The sequence below is a fragment of the Rhinolophus sinicus genome, chromosome 16 (assembly GCF_057876585.1).
Source record: "Rhinolophus sinicus isolate RSI-liver-muscle chromosome 16, RSI-T2T, whole genome shotgun sequence".
Lineage (NCBI taxonomy): Eukaryota > Metazoa > Chordata > Mammalia > Chiroptera > Rhinolophidae > Rhinolophus > Rhinolophus sinicus.
The window spans coordinates 94,826,442-94,841,431 of NC_142516.1; the positions used below are offsets into that span (position 1 = coordinate 94,826,442).

A 14,990-nucleotide genomic window follows, 5' to 3' on the forward strand; every position below is an offset into this window, starting at 1 on the left:
CCAAACAAACATCTCAGAAGCTCTGTCCCCTCCTAGTCCATACACGCACCCTCATTTCATTTGCTTAAATGTGCTATTGTGCATGCTGTTTACACGGACACCTTATTTTTTCTTTTCCTTTTTTACCTGACTTTCTCCTTCTACCCACTTCAAACCCTCCCTTCCCCTTCCCCATTAGGCTACCAAGCTAGGAGGCCCTCTCGTATGTGTCACGCTGTTTACAGCCTACCACGTACACATACATACTGTTGGGGGATCATTATTTGTTTTACAGAAACAAGATATTATACACATTTTTCTTCAACATAGTTTTCTCACTAAACCAAACATCATGGGAAGGCCTCTGAGTCCTGTGGGTCTGACACTAATGTAGCCTTTTCATGCTCACATAATAATTCATAGCATGGATGGACCATATTTTTTTAACCATTTACCTATGGATAGGCATTCATTTTTATTTCCAGATCTTGGTTCCCACAAACATTATGTAACAAGGATCTATTAATAGAATACATTATAACATACATACTTTTTCTTTTATTTCGATGGGACAGATTTCCAGAAGTAGGGTTGCTGGGTAAAAATATTTTCAATTGTATAGGATTCTTCTTGGTTGCTTTCAAAAAAGGTTCCAACCATTTATCTTTTCCTCCCAAAGGACAACAGTGATCTTCCCCCTGCTTTCTTATCAGCAATGCCTGTTACGTTATATTTAATATTCTCCAGTTTGAAAAATTAAAGATATTAAATCTTTCTTTAGAAAAATTTACATTTCCCCAACTACCAGTGACTTTGAGCATGTGTCCATATATTTGTTGAACATTTGGATTTGGAATTCTGTGAAATGTCTAGTCCAGTCCTTGTCCATTTTCTATTCATGGTTTATCCCCTTTTTCTAAGAGTTCTTTGAGTATAATAGACATCAACTCTGTCTTAAGATGTTATACAATGAAATCCAAATGCACCTGGTCCCACTCACTTTCTTTATGGTTTCTTTCGCTATACAAAAACTTTCAATTTTCATGTGGTCAAGAATAGCTTCTGAGTGTGCAACTGTGGTTATGGAAGTTTTCAGGAGTTTCTTTCAGGATTCTTAGAGTTTTATTTTATTTCATTATGCCTTAGTATACTTGGAATTTACTTACTATGTGGTTTAAGATTAGAGTCTGATTTTATTTTTTTTTCCAAATAAAGAACCACTGGTGAGAATATAACTAATCGATCCACACTTTCCCACTAAACTGAAATACCATCTTTGACATTTACTACCTTCTCATGTATTATAGATCTAGAATCTAGAACTGGGATCTGGCTCTAGATTCTCTGGCTTATTTGTCTAGTTCTATGCTAATGTCACACAGATTTGGTTATGGTAGCTTTAGAGTATAGTCTGATGTTTAACAAAGATGAGTCTACCCTTATGATTGCTCCTTTTTGAACAACATGCTTTGCATGTTTATTCTCAGGTAGTTGTTAATCCCATTTATACTTTAATATCATTTTATGCAACTCCTCCCCTTCCACCCCAAAACAATCACTTATTGGAGTTCTCTTTGGAATCAGATAAATTTATATATTAATTTTAGAGGAGTTTATTCTTTTATGATACTAAATCTTCCCACACAAAAAAGTAGTATGCATTTTCCATTTGTTCAAATCTCGTTTCGTATACTTTGGAAGATTTTGTTCTTTTTCATATAGGTACTATAAAAATTATTCCTATGCAATGTATTATAATTTGATATATATTTGATATGTAATTTGATATATAATGTATTATACTTGATATTACAAGGTAAGATAATTTGAATTGCTATTCTGAAAGAATTATTACTCCCTTTGCATTTTTAAGTACTCACTGCTAGAGTGAAAAAAAGAAAGCTACTGTGTGCTAGAATTTAAAAAGCTATTGATTTTTATGTGTTTGCTATGGCTCTGGTCACCTTATCAAATTCTCTTATCATTCCAGTATTTCTTTACTAGTTTCTTTTGGGTTTTCTAGATATACAATCATACAAGAACATATTTACATGGCCATTTTTATGTGCATATTTGTATAAGCACAGAAATAGTTCATCTTTTTTTTCTAGTATATTTAATAGTTATTTAATTTTCATGGCAGTTGCTGAAAATTCCAAAACAATGCTGAATTATATGGTGATGGCAATCATCCCTGACTAATTTCTTACTTAAAATGAAAAAGTTTTAGAACTTTACCATTTATAGCAACATGCTAGTGGTGTTTTATGTAAAGAGTCTGCATTATGTTAATTGGCTTCTTTCTTTCCTATTTTACTTAGACTTTGTATTTTGGGTATGGCAGCTGAATTGCCTCATATATTTTTGCAGCATCTACTGGTGGGATCAAGTTTTTCTTCTTTATTTTGTTGATATAGTGATATTTAGAAATTTGGAACCTCCTGTACTCCTGAAATAAATACTACTTGGTGAAATATTTTATTCTTTTGATACATTCTTGAACTCTATTTGCTGATATTTTACTTAGAATTTTGTATTTATGTTTATAAGTGAGGCTGGCTATGGATTTTCTTTCAATTAGGCTGGTTTGATACAATTAAATAGGACAAATTTTCTGAAACAGCTTAAAAAACAGTTATTTCTTTACTAAACCATAGATACAATTTAGCTGAAATCCACCTGATAATGGTAGCTTTTGTCACTGGTGGTCTCTTTAGTCTCATTCTACCCATAAAATAAAATGATGTAGAAATCGGAGGTTAATAACAGAATAATAATGAGAATCTAATGAGATAGCATTCATTTATCATTTTGGGAAATGTGAGAGTTTAAGTCAGTTTTCATGCTATTCAATCTGCTATGAGAGTTAAACTGAGAAGCAATGATGTGTTACTTGAGCTGGCTTGGAGAATCAGACATAAAGAATAAGTACAGGAGAAGAAAAAGCAGGAGAAACACTGCTTGAAGAAAAGAGCAAGGGAGAAACCCCAGCACAGAAGAGGGGTCCATACTAAATGCCTCAGTTGTCACCAATTGCCTCTTGCACTGGGTCTTTGTGGAGAGATACCAGAGAGAAAAAGAACTGCTAAATAGGACATTATTGGAACAATAATACTAAAATTGGAATATGGACTAAAGTGGATTATCGTATCCATGTTAAATTTTCAGATTTTGGTCATTATCCTGCGGTTACGCAAGAGAATGGTCTTAGCAATTATGCAGTAAAGTATTAAGCAGTAAAGGGCATGATGTGTTACCTGGTTCAAACTAAATGCATTCGCAGGGGTGTGTGCACACATGCCTGTGGGCAAACCTCCGTGTTCTCAAAAGGTTTGGCCCTTCCAGCATGATGGACTCTGGAGGCCAGTGACCCTTCTGACCCCACTTCACAGCTCCTTGATGTCCCTCCCTACGCTCCACCACTACTTCTTGGTGGCCCATTCCAACACCTGCACTGTGAACTCCAAAGTAACATAGGGCATTTCACCTGCACTGTGGACTCCAAAGTAACATAGGGCATTTCACCTTGAAATTCACTTCTCCGCTGCAATATTCTCCTCTCTGTCGTCTGGGGGACACAAAGTACATAAAGCACGTTCCCAACCCTAGGGATCGAAGGTCACTGTGAGTCTTAAACTTTAATGTGCATAAGCATCCCTAGAAAAATTTCTTTAAAATGCAATATGCCTGAGAAACTCTTTGCTAAGTTGGGGTGGGGCTCAGGAGCCTGCATCTTCAAAAAAGAATCCTGGTTATTCTCATGCAGATGGTCTGTGGGCCGTATTTTGGCCAAAGCCATCCTGCAGCCTACCAGCACCTTATGAACAGTAGGCACACAATTCAAATTTATTGGATTCATTGGAATTGCCCGGGGCAATGGAATTAAAAAAAGAATCCAGCTCTCATACCCTGAGCATGAAAACAGGGCTAAAATCCATTTGTCGTACAACCAGGTGACATGCATTCCAGTCCTGGCTTTGGCTGTAAATTGTAGTCTCCTAGGTCTCAGCCTTGTATTTTTAAATACATATGAGGCCATGGGGTTGGCCCTTCCCAGTGCTAAATCACTATGGAGCAGTCAGCATATTTCCCACTAAAGGGTCGCATAATTTTAACCTGTTTGAAACAGTTATAAGTCCTGCGAAGTTAATGTGACATGGGGAGGTCCTTAAGCCCGTATCGAGGTGGTAGGCGGATGGAGGAGATTTTCTAGCACAGGTGATAAGTGAGCGTCGATTCAGCCCTGCTCTCACCACCTGTCACCTTTGTCTCTTTGGGCTTAAGTATTAGAAATGAACGTGACAATGAATAACAGTTACTAACTGACCGATGCTGTTTAAACTCAAGATCCGAACTCAATCTCAGTGGTATCTTCGTCTACACATCTGACCGTCTTAACCTGTAAGCTACACAGGACTGGCACAACTGTATGCAGCATTTTATACCTAGCACCCAGTGTCGTAGCTAATTAAAAAAAAAAAAAAAAAGGAAGACAGAAAAAGAAGAAAGGGTTGAGTGCATGGATGGCTTGAATATCTAGCCACAAATGTATATACAAGCTGTAAATATTTATAGCGCCACAATTTATATTATTGTATGTCTGGTAACTTCCATCTACGCCTATCTATGATGACTGCTTCAGAGTCTAAACCCCCCTGGAGCAGAGAAGTGGGAGTTAGTGTCCGAATTACGTGTGAAAGTGCAACTTAAAAATGTACCATACGGGGGTCTCTAAAGCACTAAGCTACAGCCCCTTCCTTCTTCCTGCCAGTAAAACAGAAAGCTAAGTAGGTACTTAGTCATTTTACATAGCTTAGAATTTATATTTATTTCTAGCTTTTGCATTCATTACAGTCAAGTAATGAAAAAAAGAACTCTAAAATTGTAAAAAATACCAAATAAGCTGATTACCATTCACCCTAAGAGCTGGAAGTCAGAATTCATTATTTTAGCACAAACTGGGGAAGAAAACCTTCTACAAGGACAGATGCTCTTTTAAGAAGGCCACAGAGGAGAACAGCAGATCACATACTGTATGTTCGTACCTATGTTAAAGAATTCAGAAATAAAACGACAAAAGGGAATGAGTTTAGATGTAGTTCAGAAATTTTACTTGAGCTCAAAACATGAAAATGTAGCACAGGCCTTGAGTAAGGAGGTAACAAGGGTCTATTATCAAGATATATGGGTTAATAATTTCATGGGGTTATTCAAGAATGATCTGCGATGATTGAAACCATGTGTGCAGAGTTTGGGCTTCTGCAGGATGTGTCGCAGCAACAAAGGCCGCAAAGCTGCCTGCTATGTATACACATGATTGACTTAGATACACTTCCCAGACATAAACAGTCAAGGACTGTCACTGAAGCCCTGTGTGCTATCAGATAGAGATGGAGAATGCTTACCACATTGTACAAGCCGATGCACCAACGTTCAAATAAAATCTGCCCAGAAAATCCATTAACAAAGGCGAACCAAAGCTGAAAGAGAAGAAAGTTCATGAAGTTTTATATCAATATTGACCTAAATGTTTCCATTCGCTGGAGAAGTGGCGGGAATACGGACCACCAGCTGGACACAGCTGCTAAGGGACACAAAGCCACAGGACCATAGCAGTTGTTCTTTCAGAAGATATAAATTCCCAGGATCACACATACCAATATTTTAAGGAAAATTTGTATGTAAGGCATATGACGATTTTAAGAGGTAATAGGCACATATTAACAGAAAAGCAATTTATGTTTAATTTATATCTAGTATGTTTTGTGTCAATACTCTCTTATGGACTAGAAGAGTCTTAAACTTCATGTTCTTTTTCCCTACAGAGTTGATTGCGTAAATATAATTTATCTTTGTAGGACTTCCAAATAGATAAAAATTTAAAAAAACAAGAACTCTTCTGCTGGTCACGTGTCTTCTTGAAATGTTGACCCTCTTTAATCGAGTGTCCACAACCACAGCAAAGGTGAAAGCACAATATATGAAAGAAACATGCTTAAATCATCTTTTGGAGTAACATGGGTTGTATAAATAAATCAAATGGGTTGTATAAATAGATTTAAAAAACTATTAGTCATGTCTTCAAGCAGTCTATAATTCTGAATAGGGAAAACTACTACAGAGTGCCAGGGGCATGCATGACACGGGAATAAAACTATTTTAGAGAAGGGATGGTCGCTCAGGTATAATTAGAAGAGGGGGAGGTGGTAGGAGTGGAGTAGGAGTGGGCTGAGCCATCCGCAGGAGGGACCGAATACGGCATATGGAATACAAAGTGCTGCTGTAGAAAATTCAGCTCAATTAATAGGATACAATAGGATTCCAGTGATTTGGAGTAGACTTTAAAGTATCTCGTGGCAATCACAGACTCCACCTTCGTAGTGTGACATCGTGTGGCACTTGGCGTTACCAAGGTGGCACACTGGCCACACAACAGCTGCCCCACGATAATCTGAGTTGAGATCAGTTCTGCTACTGAAATTTTACTGAGTCAGATTTTTCAAAATCAGTCTCTTGACACCACTAGACAAGGCTTCTTGAGACAGGAATTGTTCCCCATCCCGAGCAACCGTACCTTGTATGATATTTGGAACAAACAGGGGCTCTCCGAGTCCCAGTGGGATCACATGACTCGTACCTCAAGCCAATTTCCAGATGAAGTTTTCTTAAGCACAAACATCATCGTCTTATTCCTTATTTCAAAAAGCTACAAGGGATCCCTCCTAAATCTAAGATAAGCTTGCTGCCCCTTAAAAATCTTTCCACACTCCTATTCACTCAGAATTTCAGCTATCTCCCAAGAGGTTCCCATGAGGCCTGGCTATTCTTAGTGAAGAAATATTGGTAGAGAAGTAAGAATCAGAAGTTTGTGCCGTGCTCTGTACTCAAAATATTTTTACAACACCTTTTCTAATATTAGCCATCCCTAAAATGACAGTTTCAATTGCACTGCCTCCTCCCACTCCAGGCCTTGGCAATCAATCCTTCAATCAAACTTTTAGTGCCGTGCGAGTCTGGATCCACACCTGATTCAACATATTTGTAAATTGTTCCAAGGGTTTTCACCTAATTTCCCCAAGATTATACTTCTATAGTCTCCTATTCAAACAACTGAGCAAACATTGATAAATGTCTAGTAAACATGTAACTATTTTATTGCTTAACTTGGTTAATGAATTGCCTTTTGTTGAAGGTAGTGATATTTCTATTGCCCTCCCCTCCCTAATAATCAATCGAAACCAGCAAAATAATTGAAAATAGAAAAGAGATAACTACTTTCAATGAAACTGTTAGTTAAAACTACAAAGGACATAGAATAGAAGCTGATATATATGACAAGATTAGATCAAATCAGGGGAGAATGTCTATAACAGACAAAACCTAAAGAGTAAAACAATTTACAAGAAATATGTGAAACAACCCAAGAAGTAGCTGAACCAACTCGTATTTAGAGGGTGAAATCTAGAGGTAGGGACAAGTCATGACAAGTCCATGGCCTGATTCAGCACAGCAGGCAAATTGCAGTTAAAGGGCTCTGTATGCACACATGTCTTCTCCCCACCCCCACCCCAAGAAGCAAGTGAGGAGAATGGCAGGCACAAGAGGGAGCGTAAGTGTCAATCAACTTGGCAGACACTGATTGAGGTAGACTAAAAGGAAATAAATATGAAACAATCTAACAGAAAACCCCATAACATACAGAAATTCACTGTCAGGCATACAGGCTTCTCTAACTCACCCAGGGAGAAGAAATGGTGGGGAGGGAGGTGCCTCCACACAAAGTGATACGTGACCAGTGCAGAAGAGACCAAAAATTTGATGGGAAAGTGTTCTGAAACAACTTTGAAGACCCCTCCTCAGACATCATCAAAAAATCATAAAGAAAAAAAATAAAGGAATGTAACAGAAAGTATATGAAACAATTTTTACAGCAAGAACCAGATCACGTGGCAGAAGAAAATTTTGAATGCTCTTGGTGATACCTAAGGACTTAAAGAAAATGTGGCTTTCCTTCAAGCAAGAGCTAAAATTAGATATGTAAGGTATCAAAGAAAGAAACAAATAAGAAAAGATTCAAGGTACATGAAGGGAAATATATCCCAGAATTGACATTGCTGAATCTACAGTCAGGGGTGGGTAGAGTAGGCTTGAGAAAAGCAATGAACAAAGGACAAAATGTAACACTGATTTTAAGAGAAACTGACAGCCTTTTAAAGATGATTTAAAAAATTCCAAAAAGGTATACCTTGAAAAAAAGAACAAGTAGAATAGAAAAAAAAAAATGTTCAAAGATGTATTAAAAGAAAATTTTCTGAAATATTCCAAAACCTTAATCAGCAAATGTTGAGGGCACCCATTGTCCCCAGGAAACAAAACAACAGATACAGAAAGACCTACACCTACACATATCCTGATATGTGAGTGAATTCATGAGTTTTAAAATTCTGTAAGATTAATTCTCTAATATATTCAGGCAAAAAAACCCCCAATTAACCTGCAAGGGGAAAAACCAAGTTGGCTTCATATTTCTCTCTAGCAGTATACAATACCAGAAGCCAGTAGTGAATGTTTACAAGTCCTTAGGGAAACAAAGCATGACAAGAATTTTAGCAAAATATAGAAACCAAGCAAACAGTAAAAGCTGAAAACATTACGTAAAATGTGATGACAGAAGACTACCAAATATGTCTGCTATATTAATAATACAAAAATTTTAAATTCTCAATGGATAAAAAAAATAAAATCCAAAATATGTATATGCTATGCACAAGAGAAACATGTCAAACAAACATGAGAAAGAAACACTAATCGAATAAGATGGATTTCATAACCCTGACTTACAAAGCCTTACAGATGAGGTCTTCTCCTACTGTTCTAACAACACTGCTTCTCCTTCACTAAGCTACAATGGCCCCCATTGGTTCCTTGTAAGTATCCTGTATGGACCCAGCTTAATATTTTGCATCCAAAGATGAGGCAGTTATGTTAACATCATTTGGGTAATAAGCCATCTTTACCTCACTTGTTTCAAATGCCCTTTATTGTCTAACAGATTATTACCATGGCATTCAGAAAAAAATTATATGGTATTTTGGTCTCACTCCATATACTCAAATTAATTATAGAGGCATTGAATATTTAAATATAAAAAACAAAGCATTAGGAGGAAATATAAAAAATTACTTTTTTGTATGTGAAACTGACTCTCTGTAAGACATTAAACTCAAAAATCATCCAAAAAGAGGGATAAATTTGAAACAATTCATACTATAGAGAAAAACATTAATAAAGTTGAAAGAAAATTAATAAATAATACAAATGTATTTGTAACATCTATGAAGACAGATGCCTAATTTCCTTAATGCATAAAGAGGTTCTTACAAATGAGAAAACTTCTGACAATCTGTTAGGAAAACAGGCAAAGAATATATGCAGTGTGGTCATGAGTAAAAAACTTAGATAGAAAATCTCATTTTTTATGAAACTCATACGTATATAATTTTTTATCTAACAGATGGGCAAAGATTTAAGTCTGGTAACCTGGGGAAATAGCTAATCTCATACCCAGTAGGCAATATAGAATGGGTTTCATGTACTTTTCTTTTGACCCAACAGTTCCACTTTTAGGGACATACTCTAAATTATATCTTACTGCTATAATCACACAGTATTCAACATGAAAATACAAGGGTGTTTACCGTAGCATTATCTGGAAAGATAAAAAGTTAGAACTTGTATGTATACTGATAGCTGGTTAAATGAATTATGATTCCTCCATAACAATGAAACACTATGCTGATATTAAAAAGAGTAATATAAATCTGTCAGCACTATAATATAAAATCTTACAGATATATTATTCAAATAAAAATATCAAGGTATATGTTGAATGGTCATGATTGTACAGAATAGATGTATACACTCATATGCATGGCAACTTTTTGGAAGACATATAAGAAATTGTTAATATTCATTACCTTTTGGTAACAGAAGTGTTCTCTGGTGGATATAACGGAGATTCACTTCTACATCTTGGGCTGTTCTGAACTTTGAAAACATGTTCATGTTTTATTGCTATAACTGTTTCCAGCAGGAATTCTCAACTTGGGTTCATTTTGCCTCCAAGGAGACACCTGATCATATTTGGGGACCTTCATGAGGGTGTTATAGGTATCAAGTGGTAGAGGCTAAAGATTCTGCTAACCATCCTACAAGGTCCAGGACAGCTCCCTACAACAAGGGATTATCTGCTCCAAAATGTCAACAGGGACATGCTGGAGAATCCCTGGATGAAAGAAATACATTTATTACCGTGTTTCCCCGAAAATAAGACCTAGCCGGACCATCAGCTCTAATGTGTCTTTTGGAGCAAAAATTAATATAAGACCCGGTCTTATTTTACTATAATATAAGACCGGGTCTTTAATATAATATAATATAATATAATATAATATAATATAATATAATATAATATAATATAATATAATATAATGTAATGTAATGTAATGTAATGTAACGTAAGATAATATAATACTGGGTCTTGTATTAATTTTTGCTCCAAAAGATGCATTAGAGCTGATGGTCTGGCTAGGTCTTATTTTCGGGGAAACACGGTAGGTCAACCTGATAAAAGTTAGAAACCAGGTTGCATGACGCCACGATGCTATGTGTGAGTTCAGAAAGCTTCACTTCTTTTCAAGTAACGCCCCTCTAGGCAGACCTCACCCATAGGACCAACGGCCCAGTTCTTTACATGCCATAGGAACATCGAATGTGAATCCACACTTCACATATTTAGATCCCTAAGACAGAAATATACCTGTATAAATTATTAATGACAAGTTACATTAAAGACTAAGAGTAAATTGTACATAACTAAGACGCTCAAGTTGATGAAAATATACAATATGGGGAAAAAAATCCGAAGAAATCAAGCATCTCGTGGTCAGCATTACTCTTTGCTCCAAGCAATCCTGAACCGTGTACAAATTTTCAGTCTTCACTCGATTAACATTCTTGATTAGCTGACTGTTGGGATAGCTCCTCTAAGCAGCCAGTTCTGATTCTGTCCGAGTTGGCACTGCCTTAGCCACATGTGTCTTCAAACATTCTCGAAATGTTTGTCCTAATTTTTATCAGTTGCAGGTGCTGCAGTTTTGGGAAAAGTATAAACAAGCTCCTTCTCAACATTTCCAGTTCAATTTCAATCTTCACTTAAATAATCCATCATTAGATGATCAGACCGGAACTATTTATTTGATAGAGAAAAAAAAAAAAGAAAACCAAAATAAAATAAAACAAAACAAACAAAAATCCATCTCCTAATTTCAAAATCCATGAGCTGGTTTTTCTTACTTTGTAAACACTCAAACTTGATTTCATTTTGGCAAGATTTCCATAGGTGAAATGGAAAAATATGAGAACACACTGTATTTTTAAATATTTACACAAACGTACTTCATTTTTATTTTATTTATTCATGAGACAGGTACATGATGGCTCCCTGACACACTATAAAATCAGACTTTCACACTGGTTAGTTATATACAAATGCTAATTCATATACAAAAAAAGAGAAAGCACTGCCCAATTCCTAAACATTAATGTCATTTTTGGTGGACCACAAGTTCCACGGTGCATACAACCAGACACACAGCCCTCAATGCAAACAGATGGCGCAGTCCCCCCTCGATATGCAGTGACTTGGACCACGGCTTGCTTATTGCCACTAAATTTTACTTTTCTGGATTAATGGGGGGGAAAGATTCCTCTGCCTTTACTTTCTTTTTAAGTAGGAATGCTATTAAATGAATACAGTCAAAGTCAAAGTGGAGAGAGCCAGGTTCTGCCTGGACGGCCTCAGACTTGGTGAGTTGGTGGGAAGAGCTGCCAAGCACTGATGGTTTGCCAAGCTCCTGGGGTTTTGGTCCTCAAACGTAGTGCTGTTATGAGCAAACTGACCCAAACTTATTAAATAGCTTTTCCTTCTTGGAAAAAATCCTTGCTTTAACTGCTGCCTCACTGCCAAAAATGCAGTAACCGTCTCGGCGAATTGCACAGACTCCTGTCTCGAGGTCCTAGCTGCCATGGTACAATCTCAGCAGGCTGTACCTGCCGCCACTCGGGTTCTCAACTAACAGCCGGCATCTTAGATGATCACTTCATTGGGGAATGAAAGGACCTGTTCCTTCTGAGACCCATGGAAGGGGGCTGAAGTGGAAAGGTTACCCAATAGAGAATAAAAGTTACCCTGCAGAGAATACGGTTTCTCACAAAAGTGGTAATGCCATCACGATTGACTGACTAGCGCGTCAGGTCTGAGCTAATTAACTGGCATTAACAATATCTGTTGTTTGAAAGGCAAAGTGTTACAGTCTTTTTGGAATTCAATCTGGTAATGTGTATTAGGTGAAAAATCAGCATCTACTTCATCTAGAAACTCTATTTTCAGAAATTCATTTCTCATAAATAAAAGCACCTTTACATAAAAACATACCTTGTTTTGCAGTACTGTTAGTAGTGGAAATAAGACAAACAAAAAGCAGAAAGCATAGGGTGAAAAAAACCTTATTGGGGGTTCTTTATTGGGGGTGAATGTAGCAAGTCTATGAAATATTAAGCACTTATCTTTTAAAATATGAAATCTGTAGGTATGTAAATAAAGAAATGTACGTCAAAGAAATAGTATTAGATAGACAAAAGGCAAAAATATAAAATAGGTAAGTCGGTAGGAAGGTAGGTAGGTAGACAGAAAATCAAGGGGTAAAAATTAAGGATGCTTTTATACAGCAGAGGTTATCAGAAATAATAATAACAATGGTGGTAGCAAGATACCCAAAAACCTTTCCCCTTAAGTATCTTTTGTCCAATAAATTATGAGATTGACTGGCTAGACTTAAATGGAGACTATTGCAGTAAGTGGGCAGGATTTCATCTCTAAAATCTTTGGAGAGTTTTTCTCTTACTAAGTGAGTCCTGGAAAGGTGAAGTGCTAGCAGCAAACATCACATACTTGTAAACACTAATAAGGACTTTTCAAGGCAAACACACAACAAAGTTACAGAATACTGTGTACAGGCTCCATTGTTTGTAAAACCACAACAAAAATATCTACATATGTTCTTATGAGTACAAAGAAAGGTACGGAGGCTAGCTAAACTGTTCCTATTGATTATCTGGAGGCAGATGAAGGTACATTATTTTTTCTTTATAAATCTCTACTATTGTTTCAACACATAAGCATTACTTTAAAGAATTATGCAAAAGAAAAGACCTTACTATTCTCAATCACTGTACCATGCTCACTTCTCTTTTAGCTCGTCACGTCCTATAATTTTTGTTGCATTGTTACCTGTCTACCCCACCATTTGTAAGATGTGTGGAGCCAGAGATTGTATCGATTCCATTCACTATTACCCGGCCAGGATCCAGCGCAGTGCTTCGCATACACTAGTAGGTACTCAACAAACGAGCACATGCAGAATAGTATGAACACTTGACATATGCGAGGAAAGCTCACTTAAACGTGAGTATAGGACAGATCGACACATTGGTCAAATAGGTTTCATCCCAGTCAAGCACTTAATTGCTGTGGAGCGTGGTATCTTCCTTGATCCTCCCAAACTTCATTTTTTAAATGAATGAATGGAAAGGAAACCACAAACTGCAGAATTGTCATGTTTGCTGTTTTTGATGATGATGATAAAAGCTGACAAGCATTTCATGCTTACTCTGTGCCAAGAATCTCACACTGTAAATGGATTATCTCATTTAAACCTCACAGCAATCCTAACAAGTAGGCATTTTCTCCATTTCACAAATGAGGAACTCAGGGCACAGAGAAGATTAAAGACATTATGGCTGGTACCAAGTACATGTTTAATAGACTGGAGTTACTAACAGTAGACCCTGTATAACAAATAAGTGACTTTTTAAAACATCAAAGTTAAGGCAATTCAGAATTGAATCAGTATTTATAGCTACTAACTTACCATGTTGCTGATATTTTAAGATTTTTACATCAACAAGATACTTCATAACAATAAATACATAAGCAGATCAAAAAACTTATTAAAGACCTAACTCTTAAGCCTCTAATGCCATGTAAGGAAGTTAAAAGATCCTTTGTAGATTAGGGTGTAAACTATTTTGAAAAACAAGCTGCAAAAACACTTCCCCATTTTGCATAACAAAATGCAATCACTCTAGTTTGAAACATTTTCCTGTGAGATTTTGAGCTAAAATATTGCAATCTTTTACTAATATGGTTGAAACCGACACAGTAGACAATCAAAAGTAAACATTTCACCTTCCAAATTCTTTGAATAAAAACAACATAAATTAATACTAATGTGAAAATTAAAGTTATGTTGAAAGGGATTAGAATCTCAAAAGTATAAAATAGAAATTTTACATGTGAATAAATGTAGCATATGATGTGCACATATAAATTTCTTGCTTAAGCATTTTCTTTTCCATTAAAATCCCAAACGATGCATGAAGTTGAATCTTATAGCCCAAAAGTTGCAAAAGTTCGTGAAGGGAAGTCTGGTAAACATTTTTAAAGTTTCCTTAATTATTAAGTTTTCAGTGCTACAAAATGCCTCTGTTTCTGCAAAATTACACGTTCATACTATGGAACATCAGGTAAATACAATATCGTGTTTCCCTCACATAAAAGACCATAATACCGACCAGATGGTGTATGCACAATTAAATTGATTTTTAATAAGGAATTCTTGGCACAATAGAATGTAATCGCTCCAAATTGTGTCAAGGACTACTTACATTTTTTATAGTTCAAGGCTTAGCCTCTTCAGCCCAAATCCTGTGTTACAGTGTTTTGGGGAACAAATAGCTCTGGAGACCAGTAATGAAATAATGAGCCTTTCATCTGGAGGTCATTGGTTAGGATCTGCTATCGTTCATTAATGACAGTTTTTTTCAACCTCTTGCTGTTGGAACAGTGGCGGGGGATTTCATTATGGTAAGGGTAGCAGAAATATGTATAA

General features: G+C 36.4%; 1 protein-coding gene across 4 annotated transcripts in view; it reads right to left on the minus strand.

Moving 5' to 3' along the window:
* ATP8A2 (ATPase phospholipid transporting 8A2) overlaps window positions 1-14,990 on the minus strand; it is a 555,453-nt gene that overhangs the window by 148,857 nt on the left and 391,606 nt on the right. For all 4 annotated transcript variants that reach the window (XM_088793294.1, XM_088793295.1, XM_088793297.1 and 1 more), the window contains one exon: window positions 5,385-5,459. In XM_088793294.1, coding sequence (XP_088649420.1) covers window positions 5,385-5,459 — 75 coding nt within the window. The remainder of the gene's footprint in view (window positions 1-5,384; window positions 5,460-14,990) is intronic.